This window comes from Lampetra planeri, chromosome 23 (genome assembly GCF_965212315.1).
Source record: "Lampetra planeri chromosome 23, kcLamPlan1.2.h2, whole genome shotgun sequence".
Taxonomy (NCBI): domain Eukaryota; kingdom Metazoa; phylum Chordata; class Hyperoartia; order Petromyzontiformes; family Petromyzontidae; genus Lampetra; species Lampetra planeri.
Window position 1 is genome coordinate 8,457,263 of NC_136129.1, and position 16,015 is coordinate 8,473,277.

The 16,015-nt window shown below is 50.2% G+C and overlaps 1 protein-coding gene across 2 annotated transcripts; it reads left to right on the forward strand.

Moving 5' to 3' along the window:
• The first annotated feature begins 75 nt into the window (after positions 1-75).
• Positions 76-14,353, forward strand: MAD1L1 (mitotic arrest deficient 1 like 1). 2 transcript variants are annotated; one of them, XM_078605106.1, is made up of 18 exons: positions 76-338; positions 1,057-1,220; positions 1,956-2,096; positions 2,227-2,403; positions 3,256-3,380; positions 3,564-3,645; positions 3,944-4,074; positions 4,533-4,647; positions 5,532-5,593; positions 6,422-6,508; positions 7,200-7,344; positions 7,826-7,966; positions 8,452-8,508; positions 9,664-9,746; positions 10,883-10,973; positions 11,412-11,634; positions 12,336-12,526; positions 13,187-14,353. In XM_078605106.1, the coding sequence occupies exons 2-18, from the start codon at positions 1,065-1,067 to the stop codon at positions 13,361-13,363; spliced, it is 2,184 nt and encodes a 727-aa protein (XP_078461232.1). In that variant the 5' UTR covers positions 76-338; positions 1,057-1,064; the 3' UTR covers positions 13,364-14,353. The 2 variants fall into 2 exon arrangements, with proteins under 2 accessions (XP_078461232.1, XP_078461233.1); XM_078605107.1 differs by lacking the exon at positions 76-338 and adding an exon at positions 398-518.
• The last annotated feature ends 1,662 nt before the right edge of the window (positions 14,354-16,015 follow it).

Below are 16,015 nucleotides of genomic sequence, written 5' to 3' on the forward strand. Positions count from 1 at the left end.
GAAGGGGGAGAGGGAAAGGGGGAAGGGGGGAAGGGGGCGGGGGGAAGGGGGCGGGGTGAGGATCTCCCAGCAGACACCGCGCGGCCGCTATTTTGGGCGCGCAAGGCCAACGCTGTCGTTGCGAGCAGCAGTAGCAGCTGTTGTTGTTGTTTATTGTTGTTTATCGTCGTTTGTCTTTACAACAACAAGCCCAGATTTTAATCCGTTAATGAGTAGCGGGTCGGGCGTACTCCCAAGTTGCGCCAAGTCGCTCAAAGCGGTCGCGTCTAAGCGAGCCGTCAGTTGAAGGCCGCGGCGTGGAGGCGGCGCCTTCCCGAGGCCTCTTTCGTTCCCCGCAGGTAACTTGCGATGGCGAACGAATGCACGGTCGCCGGTCTTCCTTCGTGACTCTCGTCGTCGTCGGTCAAGTCGGTCGTGGTTTCTCCACTCGTCGGACGAAGGCTTCTGTCAACCCGAAGCCCGCCGTTACTAGTCGCGCGGTTGGCTCCGTACGGTGCGAAAGAAGTTTAGACACACAGGTGCTTAACTCCACGGGAACTTTGTTTTTCCGGTATCACAGTGTGGCAGACGAATAATGAATGGGGTTTTTACCCTTTCTGGCAATGCGACGGTCGTGTTAAGATGTTCGAACGCCAAATAGAAACCTTTTGAAAGGAATCAAGTACTGCATTAACTGGTGAGCATGCAAATAAAGATGCCCTGCTGACCCTGGCAGTGAGACTGGGCCCTGTTGTAGGCCGTCTCTGGTGTAGGCCAATCTGTTTCAAAGACGACGCATCGTATATTATGAGAGAGCATGTTGGCTTTCACGTTCACCACAAGAAACTGCGTTTGGTTAATGCAGTGCACCATTCTAGATATGAAGCTTTCGTGACTGCAAGGATTCATACTCTTAGGTTCTTTCGGTAAAGTCACGTAGGTAAAAGAATAATAAAAAAAAAAATAAGAAATGAAAATAACTCAATTAAATCACGACGTGAGAACACCAACGACACTAACCACAGCCAACAAATGCGTGTGTGCTTTACCCTCACGTTGGTACCTCTCGCCCTGCAGACACCGCCATGGAGGACTCTGCGGACAACACGACGGTGATCAAAGTCCTGAACTCCTTCCACAGCTACCTGTCCCAAGTGGATTTGAGCGCACACGACAACAACACCACCACCCTGTCCAATTCCAGCAATGCCCTGCAGAACCAGTACCTCCGCAGCCTGCAGGTGCGACTGCCAGCCCAGCCGGTGCCACTTTAAACTAAAACTATTTAAAACTATTTTTATTTTAACGGGTAAGGCTCACTGAGCTATGGAGCTCTTTGTGAGAAACGACCTGGCCGCAAATGATAGCTCAATGAAGTGGCTTATCATCATGTGGAAATTTATAGCAGCCAAATACTCGAAAATGCATGTTTCTAAATATAGAGGGAAAAATCGGAGGAACCAGGGAAAAATCCACGCGACCACGGGGAGAACATGCAAACTCCAAATTTATAGGCGCCAGGATCGGGATCGAACCCACCACCGCCTGTATACCAGGCGAGGTAGTTAACATCTCACCACCGAGGCACTTTGGCTCTTGTTAAGGCCGTGACACCTAAGAGCAACTGTCACCAGCAATCGTCGCCAGTCATGGTTTCAGCACCGTTTTCGAGAGTGAAACGCTTAGTAGCCCAAATGTGGGTGAATCTGATCGTGGTCTCCTCCACAATATTTACAATCTGAGTATGATGTTTCGCTAGTAATTACAACTGGCATCATCAGGCAACAGCCAGATTTATCTGATGATGCTATTATGGTGTCTTCTCACCTGGTTAAACAAATAAACTTGTGTCGTGACTATAAGAGTTGATTTCTATCGATGAATCGTTTTAGCCGGTGAATATCCGGTAACATTTGCCTGTGCTGCTGCTTGAGACTAACGGTGCCAACGGCGCCTCGATTCGCACACGCGCGCAGATGGAGGAGCAGGTGGACCAGAGCCACTTCAAGTCCAAGCTCTACCACCTGGAGTGCGAGAACCAGAAGTTGTCTCTGTCGGCCAAGCGAGCACGCATTGAGACGGAGCTGGAGCTGAAAACCAGCACTTGCAACTACGAGGTGACACGGCGGGGAGGAACAGCAGGGTGGGGCAGCTCCCGTCTCGGAGGTTTCACACTCACGCACGCTCCTGCACATTAATTCGTGCGTGATTCGCGCGTGGTGCGTGCATGTGCGTGTGTGTCTGCAGCGCGAGTTGAGCAAGAACCGAGAGCTGGCGCTGAAGCTGAAGCATGCACAGGAGCGCGAGGCGGAACTGCAGGCCCAGTTGGAGGCGGCCACCGTCGCCGCCACCTCTCATCGCCGCTGCAACGCCGAGATCCAGCGTCTCACCAAAGATAAGGAACAACTGCTGCAGACGCAGGAGGTAAAGCGCGATGGCTCCTCGCTCGTTCACCCTTGCTGGCGAAACTTCCAGCGCACTTAAGTTTACTATTTAATTCGTTATGTATGCATTTTGTGTAGATGTTGTGTATACCACGCCATAGACGACTAGGCGGACGACAGGACGGCGTTCAGCGCTTATAAAATCAATTGGATCATCATTACACTCACTATTCACACCATTATCACTCTAAACGCATGTTGATTCTAAATGTGGAGGGAAAAACCGGAGGACCCGGAGAAAAATCCACATGACCTCGGGGAGAACATCCAAACTCCAAATATACAGGCGTCAGGGTTGGGATCGAACCCATGACCTCCTGTATACCAGGCGAGGTGCCAATATCTCGCAACAGAACATCACTGCAGCACAGCTTGGGATGAAGCAACCGGGGCCCAACACAAACGACAAGGGGCAGCCAGGGCCACACGAGTTCCAGGATGTTGTTGGGGGACCGAGGCCCTTCAGAAAGACGAGATGTACATGCAGCAGTCCGAGTGGGGGCATAGTAAGCCAAAGTGATTTCGCACAGCAACACTCGTTCCAAAACCAACCCCGAACACGCGTCCCACAGCCCCTTTTAACCCCTCCATCTCCGCCCTCGTTCCCAATACACATCCACATCTAGCACGCCTGGTCCGGGTGACGTCAGTGCCCTCTAGCCCTTGACCCCCGTATCGTGTATTCCCGTGCGTGTTATACTGAGTGCGGAGATTTCATGTCTGTGTGGTGCGTGTGCGTGAGGGTGGCTCGCAGATCCCTTACAGTTGTACAACCACCTGGCCGGTCATACCGTAAGGCGTCTCCTTTCGCGCGGCGTGGTGTGGCGAGCAGAAGCTGAACGTTGCCGAGTCGAACGTGCTGGATCTGCAGAGGGCGCTGATGAACACGGACATGAAGATGACAATCTTGTCCTCGGACCGCGACGAGGCCCAGAGTCGTCTGGACGAGCAAGAGCGGTACGGGCACGGCGATGTCGTGGCCGCCTGGCCGAGTGCGCTCGTTTGTGTCGAACGCCGTTGTCCGGTCTCGAGCGCAGCGCTTGGGAGATGAGTGCGATTTTGTGCCGAGTGGAGTTTTGCGATTCGACCTGGACGTCATGTTATTCCCCCGTACCCCCACCCGCCCCCCACCCACCAAAGACTGTGCCAGGAGGCGAAGGAGAAAGTTCGCGAGTTGGAAGGGGTGCAGACCCAGTGCGTGGAGCTGGAGCTCAAGAATAAGGTGGGCAGCGATGTGTGTAAGCAGCAAGGCATGCTGGGGGATAATTCGTTACACATGCCTGTTCAATCAGACGGCGTGTCACAACAACTCTCATAGTCAGGACACAAGTTTATTTGTTGAACCAGGTGAGAAGACACCGGGATAGTCTTGTCTCATTTGCTTGAGTGACCTAGGTCACTGACAATTCTATTGTGAACGGCCACTCTCCCCCACTGTGGATGACGATGAGGGATAACGGTGAGGGATAACGGTGGGGGGTAACGGTGGGAGTAACGGTGGGCTGTCCGCGCTTTACCAGTCCCTGGAGCAGCAGCTGCACAAGATGGAGGAGGACACGGTGGTGGTGCGGAGCATGCGCTCTCAGCTGACGCGGCTGTTGGACGCTGAGAAGCAGAACAAGGCCCTGCAGGAAGAAATCCGCTACCATCGGTAAGCGGCAGCGCTGGTGGCTCTGTCGCGCCAGCGGCTTCCTTCCGCACGCGCTCTTGTGGCACTCGGCCACCTGCTTCCGATGACGATTTTGAAGCGACATGGCCGAGTGGTTGCACCTTTAACCACTTATTGCAGAGATTCGCGGTTCAAGACCCGTAGCGGTTTTGTTTGTTACTGCAGGCGCGTTGTCCGTAAATACTATGGTTGTTACTGCGGGTGCATTTTCCATAAATCCGAAAAAGAGTCGGCCTTGTTCTTCGCGATCTGAATTTGACATTTCAAAACTGAACAGCAAACTGCTCAATTGTAAATAACGCACACTTACAACATCGCCCCCTTCTGTGAAACTACCGCAGATTGTGCATGTGAAACATGGCGCCTCTTCCGATATTGCCTTGCGCTGTGAGAAATGGTCGCGAATAGCAAACGTTCCAATGGGTTGGTGCGGTGTGCAGAGAGACACAGGAGAAGACGGCGCTGCTGAAGGAGGAGGTGCTTAGCCTGCGCTCCAAGACGGAGCGCTTCCAGCAGCTGCAGGAGCAGCACGCCCACCTGCTCGTGGAGAACGAGGTGGGGGCGGCTCCGCTATGTAGAAAGCAGGGCTTTGCTTTTCCACTGCACATTGACGAGCCGTGCCACTGAGGTCACCAGCAATTGTATTATTGTTGAACTTGCTTCTCGCCATACGTAGCCAAACGTGTTAATCGGAGGTGCGGGGAAATGACAACAAACTAAACACAAGCAGCAACTCTGAAGAAATGAGTCTTCAATCTAGATTTAAAAGTGCACAGCTCCGGTGGCTTCCTAATATCGGTCGGAAGGCAGAGCGTTCCAGACGGCCGCAGAACCGGATCCGAAAGCGCGCGATGCAGTGAACGTCTTTGTTCGCTACGAGGATGACGAATGTAGACAGCGCAGCGACGCAGTGTGTTTTAGTTGTATTGGATGCTTTGGTCAAGTCGTTGGCGCCATTTAGTTCGACATTTTATCGAAATATTTAGTCAGAAATGAATATTACAGAACTTTAAAAGAGCAACATTAATCACAATGTAACAATGATTTATACGATTATATTATTATCATAGATATTTATATCTTATGGCGCATTGCCGTATCATGGCTGCACCAATGCGCCCCCAAAGCTGCTAAGGCATGAGGCTCTGAGACACCCGAGATGGCTTGCTGCACAGGCTAGCGGCCTATTGTTTTTTTAATCTTGTTTTTAGTTTATCTCATTTGGTGCTATATCTCATGTCTATAGTCTCGTTTGCACCATCGTTCAAATTTTTATAAAACCTGAATATTCGGCCACGCGGTTTGGTTACTATGATGACATTTATTACGTGGCTACTCGCTAGCCTGCGACATTCATCGCTTAACCTCGGCCGGTTGTTACCTCGGGCCAGGGTCGGCGCCAGTGCCACCATGAAGATTTTCTGTGGTTCTTGTTCCAGGATTTACAGAATAAGCTGAAAACCTGGGAGTCGCTGGATCAGGTCACCGGCATGAAGGCAAAGTAAGCTTCCCGCGTACCTCACCACCTCATGCATCGCTCCGGCAGTCATCAACAACCGCTCACTAATGGGCTTCGCCCAAGCGGCCTGACTCACTGAAATATTCATCACTGCATTCCCTGCGTATGCGGGCATGTGTCACCCTGTGATGTGTCTGTCCCACATCCTCCCCATCAGAGAGCCTTCGCCATACAACACTGGTAAAATTTTGATAAATTACTTGCAAGTTATAGTAATAGGTTTTTACCCTTTCAACTGGTGCAAAAACTGACACCTTTATACAAGGCATCATGTTTGCAATAACCACAACACAAGCAGTCAAATGCAAACAAAAAGAAACAACTCTGATGATGATAATGATATGCATCGTCATCAGAGTTGTTTCTTTTTGTCTGCATTTTGACTGCTTGTGTTGTGGTTATTGCAAACATGATGCCTTGTATAAAGGTGTCAGTTTTGTACCAGTTGAAAGGGTAAAAACCTATTACTATATTTTGCCACTGGTAAAGGAAGTCTCATAGTGTACTTGCAAGTTACTTAATTGGGAAGCCACATCGCAACATCGCCCCCCTACTGGCAGACTAATGCCCACTTGCGGGCCAATGTTGCGTCAACCTTATGCCGCACAGAGTCAGCTGCCACCGGGAATCCCGTGCCACAAGACGCTTCGGGATTTGGAATGTACTTTTACGGGAGACACGGTATAAATATTGAAGTGAAGACGACGATGATGATTCCTCCAGAGCGCACCAAGTCTCGCGCGAGTCTTGCAGCAACGTTGCCGTGACGCTCACCAGTAAACAGCACTTGTTGTTGTTGTTGTTTGTCAGGAATCCGACCGATTTGAACAGGCAGCTGAGCTTGCTGCAGCACGAGCAGTTGCTGCAGGCGCAGAAGAACTCCAGCATGGGTGCCACGTAAGTTGCGAGCCCACCCCATTCTGCCCTCGAAACTCCGGCCGGCTCTTCCTTTCATTGTTAATGTAGTCAGCACATTATTTTATGTGCTGACAACCTGTGGAATTCTAGTCAAGTCTTGATCTGTGAATATTTCATGTAGCCATTCTGTAAAGTCCAGTTGATGAAAGCATTTAAACGTTTAGTCCGCTCTTTGTTATTAAATGTTGGTGTGAGAGGTGCATAATTTCTCTCACCCCAACATCAGATCAGACAAACCGTGAACTCAGTAAATGCTTTTATACACATATATAGCCACTTAGTCCACTGTTTCTAAGAACGTTACTAAGTGATCTTATGCCTTCCTCTTCATTCAGACTCGTTAGTTTCACCTCGTCATAGTCGGTCTCACTTTGGAATGTGGTGGGTGGTCGTAGTTGTAGTCATATTCGTGGTTGATGATTCATCCACTCACGGTCATTATTGACCCACATAAAACGGCCTATTGCAGAGTATATTCGTCACTAACTCCACGACCTAAACTAACACTGCTCTCTTTTACTATCAATCGCTGGTGACGTCCCGCATTTCTTGGTCAGAGCAGCACTGTTGGCTCTGTACGGTGCGAAAGAAGTTCAACATGCTTAAGCACGGACGTACGTCTGTCGCACATCCCTCACGTCGAGTCGCGTCGCTTCTGTTGCGCGTGCAGCGTGCGTGACGCGGTGCGCAACCGCCACCGGCTGGAGGAGGAGAAGATCCGCCTGACGGCGCAGCTGCACGAGGCGGTGGAGCGCAAGCAGCAGGCAGATCACCACGCGCAGAACCTGCAGCGACGATGCATGCTGCTTACTCGGGTACGCTCACTCAGGCAGAAAAATAAAGTCTATATGAATATCTATTCCATCTTGTCAGAATATAGCTAAACCACCCTCCATTATCACTATCGGCTTTGGTAAATCCACTGCTTGATGATTAATAATAGTGAACACGATTCGGTACGTGTGCATATTTCACAAATTGGATAGTAATGGGAGCACTAGTGTAGCAGCTAGCACGCTGCACTACAGACCCGGTTACCCAAGTTCCATTCCTGCTTACGGCCACCCATACCAGTAACGGTTATCTGAACCAGTGCTGGGTCTCCCCTAGGTCGACTCAACTGCAAATGACTACCTGGTACGGTGTGTAAACATCGTCACTGCTGGCCACCCACCCCTTCGTGTGCCGTGCCGGCCTTAAAAGGTGCTACTCGCTAACAGCGCTTGCCCCAACGGTCTGTTAATGCTACACGGGGGGATCTTTGTCTTCTTGTGGGGGGCTGCGCACGACATGCAGGAGCGGGATGGGATGAGGGGCATCCTGGACTCGTACGATGAGGTCACCACCACCACGGGCTTCACCACCCAGTTGAGCCAGCGCGTGCGCGAGGCGGAGGCGACAGCGCAGCGCGTCAACGTCCATACCCTGGAACTCGAGGTAGAGCGGGGCGACTGGAAAACAGGAGAGCAGAGTGGTGGTGGTGGTGTTGGGTCTGGAGTTGGTGGTGGGGAATATGGTGATGGTGGAGGAGGTGCTGGTGGAAGATCTGGTGGTAAAGGAGATGGTTGTTATGGTGGTGGATGTGGTGGTGTTGAGAAGGGTATGGTGATGGAGGTGGATTTGGTCGTGGCGGTGGAGAAGATGGTGGTGGTGGAGGAGGTGGTGGTGAAGAAGGTGGGAGCGCTGGTGGTGGAGGGCGTGATAGTGGGCAGGATGGTGGTGTTATTGAATGAGGTGGTGGCTTTGAAAGAGGTGACAGTGGTGGAGATGGTGGTGGCAAAGGTGATGATGTCCACATGGGAATTATGTCCACGCAGGTGATGGTTGTGATGGTGGTTGCGATGGCAGTTGTTTGCGATCAAGGCTTGTCATAACTCCCTTTCATCCTGATTGCTGATAACGTGATGTTTATGGTTGATTAGAAGCAGCTGGGAACAACGAAGATGGAGGCCTTTAACTACAAGCTGAAAGCTCAGAAGGTGAGCGTGTGGTGACCAAGATTTATATTTTCGAAAATATCGCCAAATCTCTGCACTCTGCGCGGGATGTTAGGCTAGTCTATTGAGAATTGTCTATGAAACGAAACAAGGGGCTGATTCGCATTATAATTTAAATAATAATCACACATGGGATGCACTTGGCGACAATCAGCATGCATACCTGATCGTTGAAAATGCCTGACGTTGATTCCGATTCGGAATTTAATTCACTCATCCGGTGATTCGATAACGTGTCATTACTTGCGAGTCGCAATTTTGATCCAAAAATCTTACTATTTTTGTCTCGTATTTTTCCCCATCTCGTTTGCATTGTTTTACGTATATTTACATGTTCTGTCTCGTTTCTGCAGTCGTTCTTCGTCACCCTAAATAGACGCACGTATCATGAGCGAAAGAATTAATTTGAGTAGATAAATCGTTGCCTGTCGAATGTTGACGACGGACGGGCGGGGGACCGTGGTTGTTCATAATCAACGATTTTTGGGTTTAGATCGCGTTATTTATAAATGTGTCGTAACCCTCCACCACCCGACACGGCCAATCAGTAAAAAAAGTGTCACGTTGACAAAAGACAAATAGTTCACTGCTTTAGCCCACCGGTGTGTTGAAGCGTGAAACCACAACATTTACAATTTGAGTACGACGTTTCGCTGGTAATTGCATCCAGCATCATCGGGCAATTCGCCAGAATGGTGAGGCTCTGCTGTGTCTCCCGTTCTTATATAGAGCAGCAGCAGGGTGACGTCATCATTAACTCATCAGGTGCAAAGATTTGAGGGGGGGGGTTATTGTAATGATGACGTCACCCTGCTGCTGCTCTATATAAGAACGGGAGACACAGCAGAGCCTCACCATTCTGGCGAATTGCCCGATGATGCTGGATGCAATTACCAGCGAAACGTCGTACTCAAATTGTAAATGTTGTGGTTTCACGCTTCAACACACCGGTGGGCTAAAGCAGTGAACTATTTGTCTTTTGTCAACGTGACACTTTTTTTACTGATTGGCCGTGTCGGGTGGTGGAGGGTTACGACACATTTATAAATAACGCGATCTAAACCCAAAAATCGTTGATTATGAACAATATTGGTCGCGAAAGCCTACGTGTTAAACTGACCGTGGTTGTGATTGCAGCTGGAGGCCGACTTGGCTGTGGAGCGCAGTCGGGTGTCGGCGGCCGCCAGGGATTTCTCGCGGGACGAGGCCGACCAGCTGTGGTGATTCTCTCTCTCTCACTTCAGCAAAGAAAAAATTCTCGCTGTGGTTTTCCCACCTGATGACGATTGCTTGTGTTGCAATCGAAACGTCTCGATTTATTTTATACCTACGTGACTTTACCGAAAGAACCAAAGAGTATACATTGCTGCAGTCACGAAAGCTTCAAATCTAGATTCAGCTGTGGTGAGCGGGCACGTGCACCTTCCCCGGTCAGCGGGACATGGCAGAAACCGGCGCACTTGAGAAGTAAGAGCTAGGATATCCGATTGGTGATGTGAACGATTGCTCTGCCCATTAGCGGTTCCGTTACTCGTCTAATCGGATGACATGGAAATATCTGGGGGGGAAAAATTACGTTCAGTAACCTTTTACAAATGTCAACTTTTATTTTTCAAACGCATTGTAAAGCAAAGAAAACATCTATTCAGTTAGAACAGGGGTCGCGAACCTTTTTGACTGGGAGAGCCATAAAAGCCAAATATTTTTAAATATATTTCATTGAGAGCCATATAGTATTTTTAATGTATAATAAATTAAATATGTCTTACTTTTAATGCGACTTCTGGTGCTGCATGGTTTTGCTGATGGCCTTGTAGTCTGGTTCATACGTGGTGAGGTTGAGCTTCATGCAGGCGTGACCCGTGAAATTTATCTTCAAAACGAATTTCTGTTTACTTTAAAATGACACAGTATTATTAAGCAATATCACAAGTATTTAAAAATCAGTTCCAAACTGATTTTTTTTTATTTTTTCAACTCAAAATTGTCTGGGAGCCATATGCCATCACTGGAAGAGCCATATATGGCTCGCGAGCCATAGGTTCCCGACCGCTGAGTTAGAATTTACCCAAATGGCTTACCAGCACGGTGTATAGATGCTTTGTAAGTGTACTGTTTATGTTTCTGCTATCGTGGTAAGTGTTGCGATGAATTGCTGATGTTTCCTTCATTTTCACTTCCCGTCTCGGGGTTAAACCCATTTTTACCGAGTGAGCCCATATGGTAATTTTAGCTCCGTCAATAAAATGACGAAGGCTAATACAATACACATTTTTTATTTGTTACATTTTTATTAATCTTTAATGCCCAGCAGGTGGTTTAATCGGAAATGTGTCACTCATGTGTCCCGGTGCAGCAAGAAGATCGAAGACCTCCAGGAGAAGCTGAACACCGTGACGGAGGAAAAGGGCGTGCTGGAGATGAGGCTGGAGATGCGGAGCCTCCAGGTGGGGCGGCAGCACTGGGAGCACACAACACCTGAAGAGGGAACAAAGAGTGGAAATTGGACCAGGCAAAGTACCCCAAGTGGATTTAGGGGTTATGATTCGGGGTCAGTGGAAAGCCGAGTACGCGTGGCTGGTTTTCTACTTGGTTATCGTTAGGGGTAAGTAAAAGCGTTAGTGATTGCTTGGATAGTTGGTTCGTGAAAGGGGTCAGGTATTATACTCGTGGCTGATTGGCTAATTTGTTGGGTTCGAAAGAGTCTTGCTGGGTACAGGAATCCCCTTTGCTAGGCTGTAGCAGGTCATTGAAATACTGTAATTGAAATGTGATGCAACACATTTGGGGGTTACCGGATCATTCTCTGCAAATCCTCATGGTGACGAACTGTCGCCCCTGACCCCCTCATCCTCCCTCCCCATGTTGCGGTGGCACCGGCGTAGGGAGATTACGACCCGAGGCACACGCGCGTGCTCCAGATGAAGATGAACCCGCTCGCAGCGGCCCAGGAGCAGCACAAAAACGAGCTGCTGCGGCTGCAGGACGAGTGCGACCGCCTGCGTGAGCGCGTGCGCCAGCTGGAGCAGGGGGGCGCCGTCGCCACAGCCGCCCTCCCCGAGCAGCCCGGCGACTCGGAGAGCGCCCTGCCCTCTCGCGTCATCGCTGGTAACAGGAGCGGAAGCGCACACGTCGTTGCTGGCGCCCGAGACGCGCACGGCAGAAAGCGTTTAAACGAGAGCGGAGCTCTGGAGTAGATGTATTACTGCTGGTATTCGGTTCAATTATTCGACTGTCCAATGTAAGTTTAAAGTTGCATTCATGAGACTTCATAGCTTGGGGTTGAGTGTGACATTATAGCACTTTAGTCAGGTCAGCGTGATGCCATTCCCATATGGGTCTATCCATCACTACTGTTGTCCAATTATTTTAAATAGTCGATTAGTTTATTGTCAGTTCGATTACTCAACTCACCAGATAATTCAAAATTACAATTGCAAAAAAGTATCACCTCTGTTCCCACTTGTGTCGCAGGACGTGATGAACGTCATCACAAGCATTAGCCTTGTCATGCTGGGTGTTGATTGGATGGGGGCTTCTGCCAGGGAGGGGTACAGGCTGCCGCATGGATATTGTGCAGGAGAAATTTCCAATGTACGCGGGGAACGGGAGGGCTCCGATGTGACAAAAAACACACTTAGACACGAGACAAAACAAATGCTTATTGATGCCGCATTGACGAGAGGCGTGGGCAAGGTTGAGAAACCACTGCATTAAGTGAAGAATGCCATGCTGAGAGTATGGTTCAAGCGTGACTAAGCAAAACAATGCAATGACCGAGACGCTTTCTTTTCCCCACGGCGATGCAGATCTCAGGAAGCAGCTTGAGAGTGCAGAACTGAAGAACCTGCGTCTGAAGGAGGTGTTCCAGATGAAGATTCAAGAGTTCCGGAACGCCTACTACTCGCTCACAGGATACAAGATGGACGGCTCCACCGAGGGACAGTACAAGCTCTCGTCCATGTACGCCGAGAGGGAGAACGACTACCTCCTCTTTAAGGTGTGCGCCGTGTGGTCGGTGCAGCGTACGCACCGAGCAGTGCTGCCGCAATTTAGAATCGGTCATGGGGCTCAGGGGGCATGGCATTTGGGTGTGTTTATGGGCGTGATCTAATCATGTGTGAGAAAAAAGGGGAATGGCTGGGGTTGGCATTAGGGATGGAGGTTGGGGGGTACAGTTTGGCTGCAGAACTTGTTGTTGTTTTTCAGCAGAGATGGGCTGGTTTGGCTGGTGGTGTCTGTTCGCAGCCCAAACACTTAAGTCAGGATCACCACACACCGCATGTGTAGATTTGTAGAGCTTTGCTTTGAATGTTAGGCTCTCTTGGTGGGTGAGTTGATAATGGAGCCTTTCACAAAATTGTTCTTTTGTTGTGCACGTTTTAGGGGTGATTGCACACTTATGTTTTAGCGATGGGTTCCGTTGTGTAGTTTTTGTTGCCACCCCAAAATCCCTCTTGTAAATAAGATGTAAAGTCATAGAGTGCACTCCTGGATAAATGTGCCATAATCGTCATAATTATTGTAAAACCCCAGCTTGTCTCGAGTGTGACATGTGTGACAACAATATCCCCTTGCGTCTCTCTTCTTTCCCTTTGCCTCTTTTTCCCTTCCCCCCCTCCCCCCCCATCTTTGTCATTACTTCTTGACGTGTCCGCAGAACGCAGGGCAGATGCAATTGTTGGAAACGGAGTTCTCGCAAGGTTTGTCAGACCTCATCAGTCTGCACCTGCACCAGCAGAAGAGCATCCCGGTGTTCCTGAGCGCTATCACGCTCGAGCTCTTCAGCCGGCAGACCTGCCCCACCATGTCCCTCGCCCAACACCTGCCCCAATAATGCCCTACATCTGCCCACACCTGTTTCACAACTGCCCCACTTCTGCCCAAATTATGTCCTACCATCTGCTTAAACTCTCCCACTCCTGCCCCATACCTGCCGAACAATCCTGCCCCGTGCCTGCCCCGTGCATGCCCCGCTAATATCCAACACCTGCCCACACCTGTTTCAACTGCCCCACTCCTGCCCGGATTATACCCAATACCTGCCGCACACATGCCCCAATTGCTTCATGGTTTAGCCATTCCGGTGCATATACTGGCAATAAAACATTGCAGCAAATCACCCTGAGTTGGTGGAAGTTCTCGCTGGATTTTAACACGAAGTCTAGGCAGACCTATGCGTTGTGTTCATTGGCAGGCATGATCCACTTTTTGCTGCTGCTGCTGCTGTTTTTAAGTCATATTTTATCCAGTATATGTCGAGTACTATTTTTTTCGCAGTACAACAAAGCACCTCTCATGTACTCTTCGTAACCGAGCCTCAGATCTTCCAAATATCTGTTCGATGTATCTGGCTATGATATGAACCTTTGAGTGGATCGGGGTGGTGGGGGGAGTAATCTGGAAGGGCAGTAAAACCGCTCGGAGCCAGATTTGGGGGAGTCGCTCCAGTTATGGGGGGGGGGGGATGCCCGGCATACTGCAAATAATACATTACTACTGTACCTTTCAATTGCATTTACAGGTAATTAATACCAAAAACTTGAAAGTGGATAACGGCGATACAGTGCTGTACTTGCAATTCAATGACAGTATATTTTAATGCTATTTACGATCAAGCAGAAGGCTCATTGGGTGTCGAAGTACATGTACATTAACTTTTCTGGTTGGTTTGAAGAGTTTGTAATCAAGTGAATAAAGCAGAATAGCGGAACGTGGATGAGAGGCGTTTCAAGGGCCCTGGTTGACCAAATTCCACGGAACAGATATTTTACATTTTTTTAAGTTCACATCCATGATAAATAAACTACTGTATTGTACAAATAAATGTATGCCGATATGTTTCATTTTTGGTGTTTTCCCCCCATGTGCTATGAAGAAGGGCCATTGCTAGAAACGTCGCCTTTTATATATTTCGCTTTTTAGGCTACTGTTGTTTACGAAAGTGTTGAGATTGGGTAGTATTTTGTTAATTCATAGCGCGCGCAAAGTCCGGTACTTTGAGAAGTCACCGCGTAATAAAAAAAAAACTCCCGATCGAACGAAATTGACGCGTGCGTCGTGACATCACAAAATATATGCGTGCGTCGTGACGTCACAAAAATAGATGCTTGCGTCGTGACGTCAAAACTCGCCACGTGCGTCGTGACGTCACGCAATTAAATTAACTTGACCTCACGAAAACCGAATCGCAATCAAACACTTCAGTGCACGACAGGTACACACGCAATTGATATTTAAATCGATTTAAACTGACGAATATCTGGTTCGTTAAAAAAAATCCGCCTTTTAAGTCCTAATCCGTTTCGCTTATTAACCTCTGACCTCCCACAAATCAACCCAGCGAGCGTCACGTGATGTTTGGGGGGGAGGGTTTCACGAACGTCACGTGACGCGATGGAGGTGCAACATGATTGCCCCACGTCACGTGATGTTATAGGGAGGGGGCGGTGGGGGGGGGAAACGGCTGGACATCACGTGACGATGTGGGGGGGAGAGACCTTCCGTCACGTGACACTAAGGGGGCGGGAAATGGGCGTAATCCATTTTCGTCACGTGATGTTGGGGGCGGGTGGGTGTGCTTCACCGCCGTCACGTGACACTGTGGGGGGGGGCTGTCGCAACGTCAAGTGATAAAGATCCCCCGTATAGCCTTGACAGGCTGCTGGGGCAAGTGCTGCTAGCGAGTAGCAACTCTGAAGGCCGGCACTGTGGCACAACGAATAGGGGGGGTGACCAACACACCACCACAGGCCGCATTTTGTCTCCCCAGCGGCGATGTTGTTACACTCCGCACCAAGTACTCGTTCGAGGCTGAGCCGACCTAGGCGAGTCCCAGGATCGCCTCCAATAATCAATTAATCTGTCACCGGCGGGGGAATCGAACTCGGGACGCCGTCTGCAAAGCGCGCGAACCGCACCGCCACCGCTCCTCCCCCCACAACACTCCCCCCACTACCACGTGACGTGCCTTCCGTCACGTGCCGCGTTGCCGACCAATGGGAGCGGGGCGGCCGAGCTGCGCGGCTTTTCCCGCCACCACGCGGAGTTGCTGGGGCAGCAGCGTTGGGGCCGAGCCGACTCGGGGTGAGCGAACTCCGTGGTGGTGCTGGTGGTGGTGCTGGTGGTGGTGCTGGTGGTGGTGCTGGTGGTGGTGCTGGTGGTGGTGCTGGTGGTAGTGGTAGTGGTGCTGGTGGTGGTGGTGGTAGTGGTGGTGGTGCTGGTAGTGGTGCTGGTAGTGGTGCTGGTAGTGGTGCTGATGCTGGTGGTGGTGGTAGTGATGCTGGTGGTGGTGGTGCTGGTAGTTGTGGTAGTTGTGGTGGTGGTGGTGCTGGTAGTGGTGGTGGTGATCCTCGGGGTTTGCCGGGAGAACCAGGGGGTGGGGTGGGGGGTGAGTCAGGGGTATCTGAATGACGGCTGCTGTGACGGCCGTGGTCTCTGCCGGAGCCGAGCAGCTGCAGTGCCGGTTCGGCGGGGACTGCGAGCTCGG